The following is a 20,843-nucleotide window of genomic DNA, read 5'->3' as shown; positions in this document are numbered from 1 at the left end:
CGTGGGCGGCCGCCGGGCGTGTGAGGGGCGGGCGGAGGCGGGCGGGGCCGGGCCGGGCCGGGCCGGGCGGAGGCGGCGGGCGGGGCCGCGGCAGTCGGTGCGCGGTCGCCTTCCGCCTCAGAGCAGCGGGGCAGCCGCGGTCGGGCCTGTGCCGGGGCGGCTGTGGCACCGCCGTCGCTGCTGTTCGGCTGCGTAACTCTTCCCCCGGCCCCTCCTTTCCCTTCCCCTCGGGCCCAGCCGCGGCGATGGGTTCCCGGGCGTCCACTCTGCTGCGGGACGAGGAGATCGAGGAGATCAAGAAGGAGACGGGCTGTGAGTGCGGGGCCTGAGTGCGGCGGGGCGGGGCGGGAAGTACCGCGGGATCGGCGGCCGGAGCGGGGCCGCTCGCCGTCCCTCGGGCCGGGCAGGGCCTGCCCCGCGCGGCCGCGGCGTTCGCGTCGGGGCAGTGCCCGGTCCCGGCCAGCCGCAGCCCCCGGGGCCGGGCATGTCTGGCAGGCCCGCGGAAACCTGGGAAGCGCCTCTCGGTTCCCCCCCACCGCTGCCGGTAGCAGCAGCGAGATCCCAGTGGGATAGAAGGGAAACAGTGCTCTTATTGTGTGCAGTATTGTATTCGGTCAGAGGGAACTCCTTGGGTTTTGAAGAGTTGTCTGTCTCCATGTCTGGTGCTGGAGTTTCTCTCAGTTTTTAACCCAAAAAAACTGTCGTTGGATAGTAATTTTTTTCCCCAAGTGTTATTTGTTTCATGGGCTAGTGCTAAAGTTGCCGTAAGGGTATTCGGAATGAATGCTGTGTGGCATTTAAACCATAAAGGAAGTAATGTAACTCACGAGAGATAAGTGTTATTAACTAAAAAGAAGTGAAAATTCCTGTATTAGTCAGCAACTGGGAGAGCATAATTTAAGCTGGACTCTAATATTTAGATACTTTACCCTACAGTATTTGATCGAGTTGTTCTGCATAAAGTACCTTAGAGAAGGTGAAACTCCAGTGCTGTTAATTTGCCTGATAGAATGATTGCCTAAGAGTTCCAGCAAATGATAATAAATGATTTAGTTCCACTAAATGATAATAAATGGAGGATGCCTTCCTAACTATCTGGGGAGCAGAGGTCATCACATCATAGGTACCACTTTGTTGTTTGCTTCCCCAGGAAACTTCTCAGGTTAACATGCTGTGCCCAGCTGACAATTTTTCTTCTGAATATATGTTCTGATCTGTTCTTTCTATTTGAAAATGCTTTCTTCAGTTTTCTTTCCAATATAAATGGTATCATATATTCTTCTTAAGTGTTATTTTATTTGTGTCAGGAAAATGAGTGGCTACAGCAAAGGAGTAGAAGAAGATTAAGACGGCACTGGAACTAGTGTAGTGGCAGGCTGAGTGAGTTAACATAGTTTCCATGACCCTTTTTCCATCTGTCATGAAATGCGGTGTTAAACAAGTAGAAATGTCAAAGTCTGTTTATCCAGCAATAACTTTCTATTGCTTTTTTATTTTTAATCACAAAGATCATGGAGTAAAGGTAGCCTCCTCTCATTTGTAAAGATGCTTCAAAATCCAAAACCCAAATCTGGAATATTTTTCCAGAAGGTTTTACATTTTTCCTCATGGTGCTACTTGATTTATTGTCTGTGGTGTTTTATTCCTTAAAGTTTACTTATGTGATAGTTAAATAAATACCATTAAGATGGCTATATAGGCATTGTATGTAATAAATCTACTTGACTCTAGTTAGCCTCTAAATGCTTTTCTTGTATCATCAGAGTTATGACTGGTGGGTTTCAGCTTTGTGACCTGATGTTTGTTCATTTTCCCGTGTTTTTATAGTAAATTTTATAATTAATACTGCTTTGTTAACCAACCATTGCTAATCTCTGACTCATGCTTGCTTGTAAGTCATCACAGTGTGTCTCATTGACTTTATAAATAATTTTCTTCTTCTCCCCAGTCTGTAACTGCAGTTTAGGAAAGTGATTTTTCTCTGCTTTTTATGCTTCTCTAGGTAGATGGAAAATTCCACCAAGCTGTTAGCACTGTTATACACTTCATATAGGTGAAAATATTTATACAAGGTGGTGAAAAATCCCAAACAAACACTGGTTATCTAGATCAAAGTTCACAGGCAGAATGCTAAGGTAGTGTTACTGAATAGACTTCTGTGGTCTGTTGGAAACTTGATGTTGATGGTACTTTAGCTACTGAAGAGTTTGAGAAAGGGACTTTGTAGACATAAAAAAATCTGTCAGCATTACAAGTCCATCTTGAACTGGTGGTCTGATAAGTGCTCCCAAGGATTCCTTCTTGGCCTTTACTGTGATTTGTGTTTTCCACAGTTCATCTGGGGTAGGTGTGAAGCACTGAGTAGAACACTTAACCAATTTGATTGAGTTCAAATGTGGAATTGTATAACTTCTGCTCAGTTTCATATAGCACAAAACTGAATAGCTAATGATACTGACATGAGTGAGAAACTGTATGTTAATGTTCTTCAGCAGAACAGGCATAAAGAACATGTCTTTTAGGGCCCTAGAAGCATAGTCTTTCAAAAGCTATGCAATAACACAATCTCTTGAATGAAATTTGCTTGGATTAAAATTCTGGTTTTTTTTTAGTGAACAGCACTTTGTAGCGTAAGTTCAGAGACATGTGCAAAGGTAATGCATGAGGTTCTCAGCAGCAGGTGCGAAGCCTGAAGTTGACAGTCCTAAATCTCACATGATGTTGTCTGGAAATCATTTGCTTTGCATATAAACATTTTGAAATTTGAGCATGAAAACACCTTGAAGTCATCCTAATTGCTTTGATATTTCAGTAACAACTATAAAAAAATGATGAGAGGCCCAAGATGTTGCTTGTCTGCATTCTGTTGCAAGTTTTTGGAAAGCTGTTGGAATGTAACAGTATTCAAACTATTTGGTTCACACCTTTTGTTTCCATGCTTTGAAGCACTCTACCTAAGGATTAAGAATAAATTAATGCTTATACCTTAATTTAGAAGAAAAAAAATGTTTGTTTAGTGGCAGATAATAGATTTTTCTAATGGATATTTATATATTTTTCTAAGTATATAAATATATTTATAGGAGTTTATGCTACTGATGTAGAAAAGAATGTCTAATTGCTAAAAACTTTACAGTGATTTAACATAAGTAAAATAGAGAGAGCAACTCTTAATTTAGAGGTCTTGACCCAAAATTTTTAGGAGAATCTTAGTGGGGTAGCAGTATAGATAAAATGGTGTTTCAGCTAATTTTAAGCCTTAACCTTAGATTTTCAAGAAGCAGTCATATATTGCAGATCTTAATTCTCCTAGGTATTCAGGAGAATCTTTATTTTTGCTTACAAATGCACTGAAAAATGTCCAGTGACACAGCTTTTGTGAGGTATGAGAGCCAAAAGGAAATTACAACAAAAGACAGTGGTGAACCTGAATCATCCTCCTTTTTTACAGAGCTATGATATGCTTTTTGTCTAGTGTGACGTTAATGAAAATATCACTTCTCCTGTCAACAGCTACGTACTATTTCTCACATACTAGCTGTTACAGAGATGTTCCAAAAATGTAGATGCTGACATCTGGGAATGGTAGCTGAGTAGAATTCTCATCACCTTCTTTGTTTACAGGGAGGAGTGGGAGTATGGGGCTTCTAATAGGAGATCTAACTTCATCCTTCTTTTTTTCACCATCAGTTGTTGTTATGGTATCTAAAACATTACATCAGAAATGCAGAAGGTTGAAGTCTTTAGGGTATTGGTACTTGTTTTCTCTGTGTGTGTTGTTTAACTTCAAAGTGAGCAAGCTGCCCAGTCTGATTGTAGAGAAGTTGCCTTAGGTGAAACTGAGCAAATTGTCCAATCCTATGCAAAGAATGCAAGTTGTTGAGGAGACAAAAAGGCTGGGGAGAGGGAGAGTGTTTGAAAACCCAGCTGCTGGCAGGTCATGCTAAAGGAGGGAACTGTTGAACCTAAACAAATAGCCTTGAGAAAGAAAGAACAAACCTGAAAAAAGAAATTTGCCTCACTTGTCACAGATCAAACCACTACTGTGCAACTTCTTCCCAAATACGTTTAAGTAAGAGAAGCATTGTGCATGTCCTGGTGAAGGCTTTTTAAACTACTAAATCTGAAAATTACAGTAAGTCCTAGTTGAACATTGTAGACAATCACACCTTTACTTAGTAAACATTAACATTCAATTCAGTCTTATTTCATGTATTTATTAACTTCATCCGAAGAGACTGAAAAGCCAAGATATCCTGTAGGGCCTTGTGGTTTAACCTCAGCTGACAACTAATCACCACACAGATGCTTGCTTACTCCCTTTCAAGGTGGGGTGAAAAGCTGGGGGAGAGGGGAGGTAAAACCCATGGGTTAAGAAGCTTAATAATTGAAATCAAGTAAAATATAATAATAATTTAAAAAATGTTAGTAATAACAGTGATAATACTAATTGTAATGAAAGAGAAATAAAACCCAAGAAAGACAAGTGAAGCACAGTACAACTGCTCACCTCCTGTTGACCAGTGCCCAGCTTGTCCCCAAACTGCGATTGGCCCCTCCTGGCCAATTCCTTCCAGAATTGTATACACCGGACATGATGTTCTGTGGTACAGAACATCCTTTTGGCCAGTTCAGATCAGCTGTTCTGGCTGTGCTCTCTCTCAGCTTTTTGTGCTCCTCCTCACTGGCAGAGCCTGGGAAACTGAGAAGCCCTTGGCTTAGGGTAAGCATGACTTAGCAACAGCCAAAACAACAGTGTGTTGTCATCGTTATTCTCCTATGAAATCTAAAAACCACAGCACTGTACCAGTTACTAAGAAGAAAATTAACTTTGTCCCAGCTGAAACCAGGACAAGTGTTCTTTCAGTGTTAAAGGAATTGCTATTCTATATAGCTTTATCCCACTCACATCACAGACTAAAGATTAGTTGTCTAATATCTTGGGTTGTCTAGTACCTTGGTAATGTTGACACAGTTATGCTGAACTTAATATTGCCTTTGTAATTAATGTTTCAAACTGCAGATTTAAAGTCTGCAATAACTTTCTGCTTGCTTTGTATCCCAACTCCTTCTCAAATTTCTTTACAAATAGGCTTTTAAATTTGTAATTCCATGTCCTAGAGCAATTGGCTCCTGGGTTGGGCGCAAAGGGTTACAGTGAAAGGGGTAACATCAGGCGAGTGACCAGTCACTAAGAGGGTTCTGCAGGGCCCCATTTCAGGGACAGTTCTCATTAACATCTTTGTAAACAACTTGGATGCAGGACTCAAAGGCATACTATGTGAGTTTGCCAGTGTCACTAAACTGGGAGGAGCTGTTGACTCCCTCGAAGGCAGAGAGATCTTAACAGAGGGTTGGGCACCAAAGTATTGCTAGTTTAATGCAGGATCTAAAAAATACTATTGAATTTAATAATAAATCTATCTTTGGTTCCAAGTTCTGGAACAAAGCCTTCCTCATCTCTACTCTCTGGTGAGCAGTAATAGGACCTGAGGGAAAAGCATGAAGCTGTGACAGGGAAGGTTTAGGTTGGACATAAGGACAAGGTTCTTCACCCAGAGAGTGAATGGGCACTTGAACAGGCTCCCCAGGGAAGTGGATACAGCACCAGCCTGACAGAGTTCATGAAATGTTTGGACAATGCTCTCAGGCACATGGTGAAATTCTTGGGGATGGTGCTGTGCAGGGCCAGGAGCTGGACTCCAATGGTCCTTCTGGGTCCCTTCCAAGTCAGGTTATTCTCTTATTCTATGAACCCCAGAATGTTCAGATTTCAGCAGTCCTGTAAAGGAAGAAAAGTAAATTAAAAATTTAAGCCTCTCTGAGCACTTTCCAGATGCAGAAAAATTGAGTTCACTTTCTGTCTTTGGGTGGAAAAAAGACAATGGGAGTAGAGATAAGCAAAAGAGAAGGAAAGATACTATAGCAGGGGTCTTTAGTGTCATGAGTGATATAGAGGTCATCAGTGTAGGCTGTGTCCACATTATTTCTAGCTGTAAAGGAATTAAAGGAAATAAAGTGGAACTGTGAATCAAATATTTTTTCTTTTTAATTGACATGTACTGAATCAGATAATGAAAAATTGTTAAAGATGAAAAATAGAAATGGGTAGAAAACAGAGTTAAATTTTTGAAGAATGAGCTAATTTATAGATTCTTGAATATTAAGCTGTCATTTATAGCTCACAAAGTCCCTAAATGCTCCTTGTCGTGTGCATTCAGTGTAACCGGTTCTATGTGAACTCTTTTTTGAATACAGCTTCTGGCAACAGTGCAGTTCAGTGTAATGAGGTCTTCTCCTATGAGGAATCATTGACATGCTAATTTGTCATCTTCTTTCTTTTCTTCTTCAGTCTCCCACAGTCAAATCACCCGTCTGTACAGTCGTTTCACCAGCCTGGACAAAGGAGAAAATGGCACTCTTAGGTGGGTAATTCAGCTGTACTTGCATTGGCACATCTGTATTGGTGGCTTGCTGTTGCAGGATGTCTGTGTGTTTTTCTCATTGGTAAATCACTGAGGCTATTGTAACAAGTTCTTTCATACCTACTGTCTAAATGAAAGGTTTAATTGTTGAGCTGAGGTGCTCTAAGTACCAACTGTCTTTACTGTAGTGTTGAAGGTTTGTAGTAGTTAATAGGAGAAAGTTCAGATTTGGTATTCACAGTCTTAAAAAATGTTCAGAATTGTGAAACAACACTTCTAGATTGGTATTTCTTACCTTTCTTTAAATATTGCTTCTACTGTTTAATATGAGAATGGTTCTGCTGTGTCATCTTTATCCTGGCTTTCATAAGAAAAAAAATCTATACTTACTTGTTTCTGATATCCAGTGTCTTTAAACACTTCTTGGATCTGCAATGCATTTACTGTATTTAACTTTGCACCTCTTGTTGGACACCCATATCTATTAGTATGCTCAAAAATAAAAAAAGGGCTGGAACCAAGTCATTGTGACTAAACAAACATTCTGTTATTTAAAGTGGTAGTGCAGGACATTCTAAGATCTTTAGTGTTTGTTTCCTATCTACATTCAATTCAAAAGCTACGGAAGTAAATAGTTTCTTACAGCTTAGTCAATTAAATAAAGATGAGTCTTTAACTTTATCTGCAAAATATTTTTCATTTTGATGGACCAAGTCTGCTGAAAAGAGTATTCTCAACCAAAAGGTAAATTGTGGTGAGATGATGGCCTGTTAAAATATATCTCTGCCTGCTGTCATTCTGTAGCCTTCCCTGCTCTCATGGATTTTGTTTCCCATTCACCATATAGCCACAGTGCACAGGAAAGCTGGAGAAGAATGCAGGCGAGAGCAGGAAGGGGAAAGGGACATTGTTGTAGCATAACATGATCTGGCTCTTACAGAGTTAACTTCTTTCATAGCAGCTCTATGCCAGTCAAATTCAGTGATTCATGTACCACCTGCAGTTTTGTATGTGATCTTGTAAAATATGACTGCAGGATGCACTATAAACCCAGAAAAGCTATAGGCCTGCCTATAAACCAACCTAACTGTAATGCTGGAATCACCTCTTAAAAGATCAAAGTGGCAAGTGTAAGATACATGGTCTTTGGCAGTACTTAACTGCAGTTTCCTGTAGGAAATGCGCAGTTCCTTCAGTGCCACAAATTGCTGACTTCTCAGCATTTAAGTAATTGGATGTGGAATTGTATGGTAAACAGGACTACAGAGTGATTATTTTGGCTTAAAAATACTCTCCCTCCCTATTTGCCTTGTGTAGGTTTTGAAGCTGATTGACTCCATTGATTTGGACTATGGCTGTACTGTAAATTTCTAGACTTGCATAGCTGAAGGGATGACGAAATGGATTGTGCATGTAAAGAATTATCTTGGGATGGGGTATGCAGGAACTTCCAAAAGCCCACTATGACACTAAAACCAATGCATTATATTAATTGTAGCATTGGCAATTCTGATGTAGTGATCAACTGATGAGATTGTGGATAAGGTTGATACTCCTTATGTTTTGGAAAAGAACATTTACAGCCTTTTCAAACTTTATATGTGAGTTTAATATTCATAGATGAATAAAGGTGATGGCTACTGGATTAGTCTAGCACAATTTGAACCTAGGATGTGCTGCTCTTCTTCAACTCTTCCATGTTCTCCTTCAACACTAAATTCACTTACTGAATCCATAAGGTTTGTATAAATGTCAAAGTGATTGTACTCAGTTTATGTAAGAGGAGTAATTGATTAAATATGCTATGAATGTCTGTTGCACAATGCTTAGTTTCACAGTATTATGCATCAGGAAGAGGTAGACTTCCATTGTTGATAATCATGTGGTACTTAGGAAAGGAAGTGGAGGTTGTTTGGGAAATCCCAACAACTGTGCATATTATGATCCCTTAACTTGCAGTCTTGGCCCCTAAGCATAGCCCACTCTCAAACATGTCTGACTTAAGAGTGGCATTCAATTTTTTAAACTTGTTCTGCTACCCACGAAATGCAGACACTATTAAATTTAAGTAATGGAAAACTACTTCCTGAAAAATAGATTGAGAGATCAAGAACTACAGCTTGGAAGGTCATAGATGTTGGTTTCTGAGATACAGATCAAAGAGAACTTGCTGCTTTAAGACAAGTAAGAAGTAGTTATCACTTGCTTACTACCACCAAACAGTTTAGAGGGTATGTCTTCTGTTTGTTTCCTGTGAGCAAGATTTATTGTTTCCGTAAGGATGACTTACACCTTTGACTTACAAATCAAACATGACAAAATCACTCATGTGACCATGATTAGGAAAAGAAATGTCAGTCAATTCTTTATGGCATGAAATAAATCTTTAAATGTGTATCACCCTTCTGAAGAAGGGCAAAGTAAGGAGCGCTTTGTACAGAAAATCTGGCAGATGATGATTAATCCTGTTAGTTCTGGAACTGTAATCAAAAGCAGAAATCTTTCATAGCCAGATGTTTCTATCCAGTGTACCTATGTGTAATTTCAAGGCACTTTGTTTTTAAAGAGTTACATAGATGACATATTAGAGATGGTTATTGATAAAGACAAAGCTTGGTCTTCAAAAAGTTTTTGGTTTTTACTTCCTTTTTTTCCCTCTCACATATTTATTCTCTAAGCGACTATAGCCGTTTTTACATGTAAAGGTAAAAATGTCAAGTTTACCTTCAGGTTTCTTTAAAAGTGTAGAAAAATTTTATATTTTTCCTTAGCTTCACTTCTTCTAAACAAAATGAGTAAGTTCTCTCAGACTTCTACCATCTGAACAAAACCATGTTGGAAAAGACAGGACAAAACTTCTTGAAAATTCTTTTGTCACCTTTGATTTCAATATTGTGACATGCTGAGTTGCCAGAACAAAAGTCTGATACCTTTGGTTGTCCATAGCTACATCTAAATTGTGAAATCTGGAATATACTTGTTCTGTCTACATACTAACTATAGCTCAGGAGGAAAAGGGTGCATGTTTCCTTACTTACCTGCTGATTTCCAATATTAGGAAATAGTATAGCATGAACAGGGTGAATATATGATTGCTTAGTGAGTCTCTCTGTTGGGCGGGTACTGTAGTGTACACCACACAAGAATACCTTTGATCCAAAGTTTATCTACTAATAAGTAGCTCTAGACAGACATGTATAGAGCTATAAAAGGAGGTACTTTTGTAAACTGCAATCTTTGCATGTAACTTTTATATGGAACCTCCCACTTAACAATAGTTTCTTGGGCACTGGGGCAAAGACAGGTTAAGCACTTGAGAAGTGTTTTTTTTCTGTACAGTAATTGGTATAGCCTGGTAAACATGGAAGAATGTTCTGAAAGCTGGTAGCTACGGAGGATAGACACATTGAGCTGTTTATGCATATGTCATGTTTATGAAAGCTGTTCACACCTGTCTTCTGAAGAACTTCAGAAAGCCTCTGATCCTGAGAGAAGGGTAACATGAGCCAGCCAGGCCATCTGTCAGTCTTTGTCAGCTGACTGAACCATCTGGGTCTGGAAAGATGTCAGGCTTGTTCTTATTAGTTCAAACGGGTACTGCAAGATTGCAAAACATGAAAGTTAGCTCTCTGAATGTGGAATTCTTTACTTTTGCTCAAGAAAATGCAAAGCATTTTTAGCTTTAGCTAAAATAGGAAAGACAGGAAGGATATGGGTTTGGATTGGAAAAGACAGGGTACAAGAATAGTCTATACTTGCATCTTCAACCACAATTTATGCGTGCTGTCTTTTTTCTTCCTTATTGCTCATCTAATTATCACCTTTTTGCATACTCCTTGGCCTTATGTTTATGAACCAATTAGTGCTGTGATAGTTAAGCAACTTTTAACATTTGTGCAGAGCATGTGTAAGGATGGAGTTAGATGAGATGGATGACACAATCCTGAAGGGGGGGGAATATTGGTATTCTTTCCCTGTAACTTCTCTAGGCTTCCAGCACCTCCTTGTCAGCAGTGGTGCTCTTAGATTTTTTGAAGTTTTTGAACTGCCTCAAGTTGTGAATTCAACAGAAATCTAATTGGAGAGGGGGAAGGTAGGGAGATTTTTATGGGGAACACATTCATTAGATCATCAAAAGGTCAAATGAATGACAAAGCTGATGTTAGCAAGGGTTTGGAGAAATTGAACCTCTTCAGTAGTAAGCTCTTAAGTATTTTTGACCAACTTGCATGATACACCTTATTGCTTTCAATTATTTAGAAAAGGTGCATTTTCATGGGGATGCTGGCATTGCGCCAGTGTCCAACCATGACACCCTCTTCGAGTAATTTCTTGCTATTTGTATCCTCTGGGCATCTTTCCTCTACCACTTCTGATGTGCATATATATGGGGTTTCTTTCCATTATTTTACTGTCCCTCAGCTCTAGATATCCCTCCTCATCCCTGGTGTTTTGCTAACATCTAGAAGTAACAGAAGAATGAACAACCAGAAATGGAAGGAAAAAAGGGGTCTTGTAGGCTTCTTGCAGTCTTTGGGATATGCACCTTTACAGTAGGGATCTGCTCTGTGCCTTGGAGGGAATACTCAGTTTAGGAACACTTGTCTTGCTTAGAATCTAGAAATTCTTTGCTGCAAATTACATCCAATTGTGAATACACTGGTGTATGTATTAAATGGTTGGCCTGCATAATGTTCACATACAATTAAAGGTTGCTTTGCCTGTTGCATTTAAGAAAAGATTTCACAAGAGCCAGGTTCATGTAAAGATACCTTAGAAGAGCCTTGTTGCCCGTGAACACATAAGAAGTAGAGGGTATTAAATTTCATCTAAGTGCCAGCTTCAGCCAGGTGAAGTTGGTCCATAATGACTGCAGGAAAGCTTAGCTTTATAAAGTGGAGAATAACTTACCTCACATTCATTTGCTTTTATGGCTGTTGCAGCTATTTCAGTTATAACACTCACTCAGTAATGTGCTCTTAATAAGCAAAAGTGCTCTACTGCAGCCCTGATAATGACAGGACAAATAGATTTGAAACCAGGGAATTATTTGTGGTTAATTGTTAATCTCCTATTAGAAAACAGAATCACTGGAGGCTGAAATGCCAAATATCTACCGGGGCTGAATACTAAAAAGTCATGATATGCAAGTAAAAAATTCTGAAGCATTAGGACTTTGCTCTACATGGAAGAGAGGGCAGCTGCTGCTTTTAGGTTATAAAGTTAGCATTGACATTGAAGTTCTGCTGTTAAAATACTGTTATTAGGACACAGGCTTTCCACATCACTGCATCTCCTGCTTAAATCACTAATGCATACTTTGCCCTTCAGCAATAGCTTAAAATGCAGCAGGTCTGGTAACAAGTTGATCATGCTAAACAGATGTTAACTTTGCCTATTAAAAATAATATGGTACCTGGTCAGAGCAGAAGTTTGTTGGGATAACTTAAAAATATGGTCAGGTCACTCTGTTAGAAGGTCAGACAGTTTAACCATGTTCTAACAGATGCACTGTAATTAGGATTCTTAACAGTGCTGTGGTGGTGACTGGGTGCAAAAAGTGCTATAGAATACATTTAAAACTAGAACATCTTGCTTCTCTGCCTTTCCCTAGCTAGACTGGTGATAAAGTCAGCCAATTTCTTTTTTACCTTTTATTATCACAGCATTATAAAAGGCTTTTATATTTAAATAATCTCAAAATTTGGTTGTGTTTACTTTAGTAAGCCAGTTTTTTGGTTTAATGATGTCATGAGTCAGACCTTGTTGCCAGTTTAGTTAGTGAGCATAGTTTTGAAAAGTAGCAAACATTCAGTCATCAAGTTTGAGACTTTGACCCCAAGTTCAAAACCAGTGGGACTGCATTTAACTTGAAGGGAACTGCTAGTATTTCTGGAGATTGCGCAGGAAACGTCAAGTTACACATCCTGACGGAATAGGGTGGGAATTTTTTACAGCTTAACTCCTTTGTTGTTTGCAATTTAAAATCTAGATGATTATGAAGTACATCTTGAACTGACTGGTAAGTTGCTGTGTTCTGTTGTAAGGAAAAACAAACCAACTCACTAAGACACATTTGGTGTGTTTGCCTTGGTCACATCAAGATTACCCACTTTGTTGTCACTGACAGACTGTTAGGTTGAAAGAAAAAATACTAGTGCAATTCTAATAGGAGAATGAAGCCTGTGTTCATGTCATACTGTTCTAAAATGTGTATGTAGTACAGCTCATGATGTCTTTCAGATCAGAAGAATAACAATGTAGACATAGCTGTGTTTATGTTGTGTTGTGTACATATAATCATGACCAGAAAAGAGGATGGCTGGCGAGAGCAATGAGTATTTGCCTGTACTGGTGAAATTATATCTGGTGTACAGGTGCCCATAAAAGTGTAAAATTGTCAGTTTAAAATAGGAATACTGCTTGGCTGAAGCTAAAATAATCTGAAATTTGCTGTTTATAATAAGATACAAATTTGTTGCATAAACAAACAAAATGTATCGGAACATGCTAATAACCTATAGTATGCTTGGAGAAGTATGGTATTCTTCCAGAATCTGAAATGAGGCAGTCTGGAAAAGTCATGACAATTCATATGATTAAGTACCAAAATAATTATTTAAAAACCTCAATGAATATTTTCATCTTGGAGCAGTAATTTCTTTCAAAACAACTTCAGAAGCTTTCCTTTTCTTACATTGCAAACTATTTGGCATCATTACAGTAAGGTTTCTAGCACAAATGATGTTAGTGTCTGAGAAGTGTTGTTAACATGATAAACGAGCACTGCTAGTTTGTAAAGCAATATAGATTTGGCATTGTCTTTTGCTTTATTTTGTGCCATTAGTCATAAAGAAAACATGATTTTAAAAGTTGCATTTTGAAAATCACCAAATGTCTTGCTGCAGAAATAGGATTCCACTGATGTTTTACTGTGAATTCTTTTTAAGCAACTTCTTCTCTGACTTCAACTTTATGCTGACTGGTTGTGTTCTTGCTTTCCTTAGCCGTGAAGACTTCCAGCGGATTCCAGAGCTTGCCATCAATCCACTTGGAGACAGAATTATCAACGCCTTCTTTCCAGAAGGGTGAGTTTCAACAAAATGAATTTATGAACAGAAGTTTGTCAGAAGTTTTCATAGGAGTGAAATGCTGATAATTAAAGCACAGAATTTGAATTGACTAATAATTGAACACTTCAAACTTGCCATGCAGTGTGTGTGGGTACATAATTTCCTCAGCATATTTTAATTCTCTTTATGAGAAATACTTTACGACTTTACAAGACTTTTTTGTGCTTTATTTATTGGCAAACTCAGGCTTCTGCCACAGTTTTCCACTCTTCTTCCTAAACTGCTGAACACTTTGGAAGAAATTCCAGGCTGTGTATAGACTTCGGTTCTTAAAGCAAACTTGTATCAACACTATTCTGTGTTAAGTAACATTGCAATTAATAATTTGGTCCTATTGTATCTTATATAGTAAGTGTACCATTATTATTAGATTGGCTTTTTTGGTTGCTTGAGTTTAGGTTTTTATTACACTTAAGGCATAGTTTATGACACTTCTAACACAAATCCAAAGAGATGATCAAATTTTCAGCATTGTCTCTCTTCATTATACATCTCTGGATTGTTCTATGGAATCTCTTGAACACAGTTGCTATTACTGATTGATGAAGGTTGGATTGTCTAATCAAGTCATAATGTCAGCTAAAATGAGGCAGGGTTTACTGAATAGAAAGCAGGCATCCTGGGAAGTTACTTACATGGCTGGTTCCCACAGAAACTAGAGAACTCTTTGTCAGAGAGCAGTGAGCAATGACAGCCCCACAGACAGGGGCCAAGGGTGACTGTGGCAAGCACATTTCTCTCTCTCTTAGGATTTTTCATAGAGGTACACAGAGAGAAAGAAAGAGGAAACAATTTCTATTTCTGCTCCTTGTTTTTCTCATGTGTAATGTGCTTGGAGAATTGTTTACCTGAGGTGATTGCTTAATTGGATTCTGGTGAGAATTGTTTGAGTCTGGTGGCCAATCGGATCCACCTGTGTCTGGACTCTGGCGAACAGGGTCACGAGTTGTGAGTAGTTAGATATGATAACTGGAGAAAGTAACATGTAGTTTTCAGTATCCTCTTTTATATAGTATATTAATGTATTATAGCATAATTATAACAAAGAAATCATTCAGCCTTCTGAACTGGAGTTAGACATCATCATTCTTCCCATTGGGTTCGCCGACTTCTACAACAGGTGACAGCAAAGCTGGAAGGGGTGATGTACTGGCTGAAGAAGGGCACACACCTGAACACAAAAAGCAGAGCAGGCCCAGTGACTGCAGTCAGGTCAACCAACAGTACAGTGCTTGACAGTGCTGAAACTAGTATCAAGTCAATCGAGGGGTCCAGATCAGCAAGATACATTGCTACATTCAGGCATAGCTGCAGCATAGTTCATGCATGGGTTAAGGGTGAGGGCTTCAGCTTAAACAGATTTTGCAGGTCAGGGAAGGGGAGTCCTCAGTAAGATTTCTCACAGCTTCCCATTCAGTGGGAATGAAAGAGTTCACATGGTCTTGGAGCTTTGGATATTAATAGTGTTCTTTACTGAAATGAAGCGCTTGTATAAGGTATGCCAAAAACTGAGCTGCTGAAATGCTTACGCAGAGAGGACCAGGTGAATTTCCGTGGATTCATGAGGACACTAGCCCATTTCCGACCCATAGAAGATAATGAAAAGAGCAAAGACCAGAATGGACCAGAACCACTGAACAGCAGAAGTAACAAGCTCCACTGTAAGTAATATGAACCTTCCTATAGGATCGATTATTTTTCCATCTTCTTTTTGGCTGGGTTGGGTTTTTTTTCCCCTCTTAGGAATGGAGGAAGGGGGCTTGGGATCTCCTGCACAGTTATTTCCTGTGCAATGATCTCTCCTACTGCCTGATTTTTTAAAAAGCTTACTTGCAACCTTATCTGTTCACGATGTCAACAATTGAGCCATTGTTATATTAGAATTCGGTGGAATTAGTTGACTCTTGAGTAATATATATACACTTTGCAAAATGTCTTATAACAGAAATGTTTCAAAATAATTTTGTATTCAAAATTATTTCAGATTTAGAAGCCACATCCCATACATGAATGAGCTTTTATGCTTATTTCTCCAGTTCTTCCATATAATTCTGCTTTTTTTCCCTGCCTTCAGCTGAGTACTTTCTTAAGTATTTGGATGTCTGCCTACAGTATATGAGCAGAATGCTTTCTTGCTAATCAAAGCTGGCAACAGTCCTCAGAGCTCTTAAAATTTCTGTTGTATCTCATCCAGAATATAGTCAAAGAGAATGAATGATAATGTAAAAATGGTTGGCCCTGAAATTAAAGGTCTAAATGTATCTTAGTGATAATTATTCTTCCATGACTTGGGGTTTTTAGGAAATACCCTGCAAGCAGAGTGCTTGTGAACATAAAATTTTTCCATTATTGGCAATAATGCTATTCCTGTGTGTGGTAACAAGATTTGATGGAACTGAGCATGAGTTTTATGGTGAATTAAAATTCTAAGCTAATTCTCTTAAAATAATTTACAAGTACTTAGTTTTGTTGTTTTTCTTTTAGATAAATCTATTGTTATGAAGAAAATAATGGCACTTGAATGTAACTGCTCCTTCTTTCTTTCTTTCTTTCTTTCTTCCCTGTAGTTGCTTTTCGATTATACGATCTAGATAAAGATGACAAAATTTCCAGGGATGAGCTTCTCCAGGTAAATAGCACAGGGCTGCTTTGAATGACTCAATCATGATGTTCTCTGTGACTTCATACCCACTTAGAAGAGGGGAGTTGAACCGTTTTCTCAAAAGAACTGCAGGAGTAATGTGCTGGCTTTGCTTACCTCTGCCTTAAAGCTTTAGATATAGTATGGGACTTTATTCTTATTTGGTAGGCTAGGCAGATCCTGTTGCCCTAAATCCTAGTGACACCTAAATATTCAACAAGTATACTAAGCCCCTTAAGAACTACCTTCCGTAACTTTCTAAAGGTGCTTCTAAAAGGATTTCAAAAGGACAGTCACTGAGGTGGATTAGGTTGTTTGCCTGATCCTCTGTGCATCCTCTGTACAGAATAAAACTTCTTGAAATTGCAGCAAAGGTAATCAAAGTTCATCAGTTCTGCATATGTATGAAACTAGGCTTGTGCTAGGAGTAATTACATGCTACTAATCCTGGGAAGTACACATGGCAATTTGTGGTTCCTGATGTAAGAAGAAGGTTTGCTTTTGACTGGAACTGCCCTCTTCTGTCTGCTCAGAAAATGCTTTACTGAATGTGGAGGGTAATGGCAGTTGTCACTGGACCCTGTACTTTCAAGATTCCTGTAGGCAAATATCTCAAACAGCAGATATTCAATCAAATGCTGGTATGTTTTCTGGGGAAAAAGAAGAACCATTGGACAAAATTACTCATTCCTAGTTCCAAAAGTTTTCTCTTGCTTCTGCCTCTTCCTGCTGCCTAGTGAAAAAGCAGGATTCTTTGTCAGTGGTGGCTGCAAAAGATACCTGTATTTCCTGAAAGACTTAATGTACAAAGGACAACAGAAGTCTGGCTAGAAATTACTTCAGTGAAAATCTTGTGTGGTGTTATTTTGACAGTATACATAAAAAGAAAGCACTAAGAATACTTCTGTTCCTATGTGAGTGATGGTTATTTTCTATGCTACAGGTATTACGGATGATGGTTGGTGTAAATATTTCTGATGAACAGCTGGGCAGCATTGCTGACAGGACTATCCAGGAAGCTGATCAAGATGGAGATAGTGCCATCTCTTTTGCAGAATTTGTAAAGGTTTGTAAACTATGTTTTTAATGACTTAATGAAGCTGCTCAGTAATGAACAAGTCATTCAGACAAATGCAAATGGGAACAGAGAGGAAGTAATTGAAATAGCTGTGCTTGCATTTGAGCAAAGCCTTCTGTTAGCTTTTTCATCCCTTTATTAGTCACGTTTTGTTTTTTTTAATACGGTCAGGGTGCTAATAGTTAGTCCACATGTTTCTTTATACTCTTAAATAAAGCTACAGCCCTGAATATACTGAAGAACTCTCGCTTTTTGTTTTGCAACTGCTTCTTTCTGCACAAGTAACCTGACTAGCACTGTTAGAACAGATTAATTCTGCTGTAATAGCACTGATCAGCTTTCACGTGTAGATTTCATCTGTCAGCAACACAACTAATATTGGTATTCAAGTTCCTAGCTCTGGTACTTTGAATTACATGTTTTGATAGTCCAAAATAGGTAATAGTAGGGAGCCATTTTAGATAATCAGTGGAGAAAGTTATCCTGTAGCAGAACAATTTCAGCTACTTAATGGGAGACTATTGACAAGAGGAAGTAGACTTATCTTGGAGATGACAAAAGGCAACAGAAACAAGTTGCAACACGGGAAAACATGGTTTGCTCTAAGGAAAACTCTTACTAAGAGGATGGTCATAGCTTCTGAAAGATGTAGAAATTCCTTCCTTGGAGATATTTAAAGCTTAACCAGGACAAAGCCCTGAGCAACCTGATTTAGCAGGTCCTGCTTTAGGTAGGAATTGAGGGATTGGACTGAAAGACTTCACAGGTCTCTTCAAACATAAATTACTCTCATCTTGGAGCACTGAAGTCTACTGCTTGAAACAGCCTGGAGCAGAGTAATGTCTTCATGACTCAGTGTTAATAGCAATTTCATGAATGAACTTGCCACCCCAGCTTTACAATGATCTACATTAGTGGTGCTCTGGTCTTGATTTTGCTCTTCAGTGATTGCTCACATCCCTTTCTCTACTCCATTCTCCCTTGTGTTTCCTGGCTGGACATTACCACACAATCTAGTTTTGGAAATCCAGGCCTTTCTGTGCTGTTGGCAGACTGAAACCACATTAGTTACATTTTGATTGACAGCCTTCTTGTGGCTTTGATGGCTAAGTTCCTTCCCTTGGACCGACCTTAGCCCACAATGAGAAACAGTAGTCTCCATCTAGATGAAGGACTGGCATGCTGAATTGAAGACATCCCATGTTCCTGCCCATTTCCTTACTACTAGAATAAGAAACCTTGTAGGAGAGATGTACAGTAACTTAAGTAGCTGTTTCTCAATTTTATTGCAGGTTTTGGAGAAGGTGGATGTAGAGCAGAAAATGAGCATTCGATTCCTTCACTGATGGATGGAGAGCCTATTCCTTTCTACTCCAACTATGTAATGAATAGAACTTCATTTTCTCCTTAGCACCATACCCCAGAGCATTGCTACTGGTGCATATACAATACATCTCCAACCCCTCCCTGATTTGTTCTACCAATGTGAACATTCCTGTGCAACAGGAACAAAGGGAAATGGCTGCCACACAACTTCGAAAAGGAGCTTTTAAATGCTGTCCATCCTGGGTTATTTGCCCTTTCTCTTGTCTCCTTCTGCACTACTGTTTCAGTAAAAATGTCTCTCCTTAAACACTACTGTTTAATGTACAAACTGATTCTTCTGAGCTCTGAATCTGAGAATGGAAAAACAGGAACATGCCACAGAAGTGCCCTCTGAAACATTTCAGAGACAAGCATCTACTCAAATACTAGGTGCATTGATAATTATTCACTTTTGCCACATTACAGCTGCCTTTTTTAAAAAAATATTTTTGCCCCTTTCCCATTTGGCTCTTTACATGCAAACTTGTTTCTTCAGTGCTTTTAATCTGCCTTTTACTTGAGAACTTCTCAATTTCTATGGCTTCACTGTACAACTAACATAAATGCATGATGATAGCTAAGAGTACTTTAAAGTGCTGTGAATAGATTTTGTTCTTTGTTGAATGAATTCACAGGGACAATAGTAGAATCTACAGTGGGGACAGGCTGTGGTATTCTCAAAAGGAATAGGAAATCTGCACTATGTCACTTGAACTGTTCTAGTAGCAGAGGCAGAAACTTGTTTCTTTCCTTTGCATAGCTTGCAGGCTTGATAGCTGGTAGGCCATGAAGTGTCCTCTCCAGATTGTTTAAGTCTAAGATCCCTCTTTTCATCAGGGTGGTTTTGCTTCTGAAAGTTTAAATTTGTTTACCAGAGTACAAAATGCAAGAAAACCAGTCATGCTAAAATCTGGATTTGTAGTTCTGTAACTGCCCCCCTGGTAATAGTGTCAGGAAACACAAAATCGTGAAACTGATTCCATAGGGTTTTTTTCCAATTATAGTGGTCTGCATAATGAGTAATTATTTATATTTTCCAGTATGAAAGTCCTAGTCTGTTATATTTGTGTTGAGGTTGGTGGCTGTATTTAAGAAAGCTCTGGCATAAGAATACAGTTTGGGAAAGATCATATTATCCCAGATATTTCAGAATGTATTTGTATACAAATCTCTTTGCAAGTGTAAGATGATTAATACTATTAATGTAATGCTGATAAATTCAAGAGATCGGAATCCTTGAAGGTTCAATAGTAACAATTTTCCGTGGCTGGATTGACAAATGTAGTTCAGCTGGAGCATTCCACAATCTGGAAGATACTTCCAATAAAACCAAAAAATCCTGGGAGCTTGTTTATAGAAGAATCGGTGTTAGAACTGCTTCTCTGTCATAGGTTAATGTTTTTATAAATACTTTCCAGTCTCAAAACTACTGTTAAATGTGCATTTCCTTTTTTTTTCAGTTCATTCAATCATCACTTTCATTGAAAGATAATGTGCAAGTCTCTGAAGGATTTTTGATTTGTTTTAAATAAAGGAATTCAAAAGTAAAATGTTGCACTTCATAGTTTTGCAGAGTGCAGCACAGTTCCAGAAAGAAATGTAAATTAAAAAGCTCTACTCTGTATGAGAAAGAAACATTATACTTTTATAACTGCCTCATGTAAAATAGGAATGTAACAGTGCTAATGAAAAGTAAAAATGGTTTGTAGGCTTTGTGATTTGCATAGAAGTAGGTGTTGCTGTCTTCTGACACTATAGTTGTAACCTACAGTTGTGCCTTATTGTCCCAGTGAGACTGGATATTGTATTTATCAACCCATAAATAAACCTTCCATTGTATAAATAAAAAACAAAACTAAACCATCCCCCAACTCTTCCTGTAGGGCAACCAACTATCCTTTAATTACTGGAAAAGCTAAATACCAGTGAGAATGGTGCTAGCAGGTCTTACAGATCAGTTTCTTATAACTGAGCTTGTTGTCAGAGTATTGATAATCCTTTATTCTGCTGGCAGAAACCAGTGCAAAACATGAGCTCCAGAAGAGGACAAGCAGGGCTCGTTTGTGACATATGTTCCTACAAGCTCCCACCTCAGATGTCACAGATTTTTCTAATGTGCTTGAAGGTGAACGCAAATGGTATAACAGATGTACTGCAAAAAAAAAAAAAAAACAACAACCCATAACACAATCAATCAAAGA

At 38.7% G+C, this 20,843-nt stretch overlaps 1 protein-coding gene across 1 annotated transcript; it reads left to right on the top strand.

Moving 5' to 3' along the window:
• The first annotated feature begins 58 nt into the window (after nt 1–58).
• On the top strand, nt 59–20,192 carry CHP1 (calcineurin like EF-hand protein 1). Its single transcript, XM_053979348.1, has 7 exons — nt 59–312; nt 6,353–6,425; nt 13,433–13,513; nt 15,092–15,219; nt 16,126–16,187; nt 17,143–17,265; nt 18,570–20,192. Exons 1-7 carry the CDS (start codon nt 246–248, stop codon nt 18,621–18,623), a joined length of 588 nt encoding a protein of 195 aa, XP_053835323.1. The 5' UTR covers nt 59–245; the 3' UTR covers nt 18,624–20,192.
• The last annotated feature ends 651 nt before the right edge of the window (nt 20,193–20,843 follow it).

Source organism: Vidua macroura, chromosome 6, assembly GCF_024509145.1.
Source record: "Vidua macroura isolate BioBank_ID:100142 chromosome 6, ASM2450914v1, whole genome shotgun sequence".
Taxonomy (NCBI): Eukaryota; Metazoa; Chordata; class Aves; order Passeriformes; family Viduidae; genus Vidua; species Vidua macroura.
Note: the sequence above shows the minus strand (reverse complement) of the source record. Positions and strands in the feature narration are given on the sequence as shown.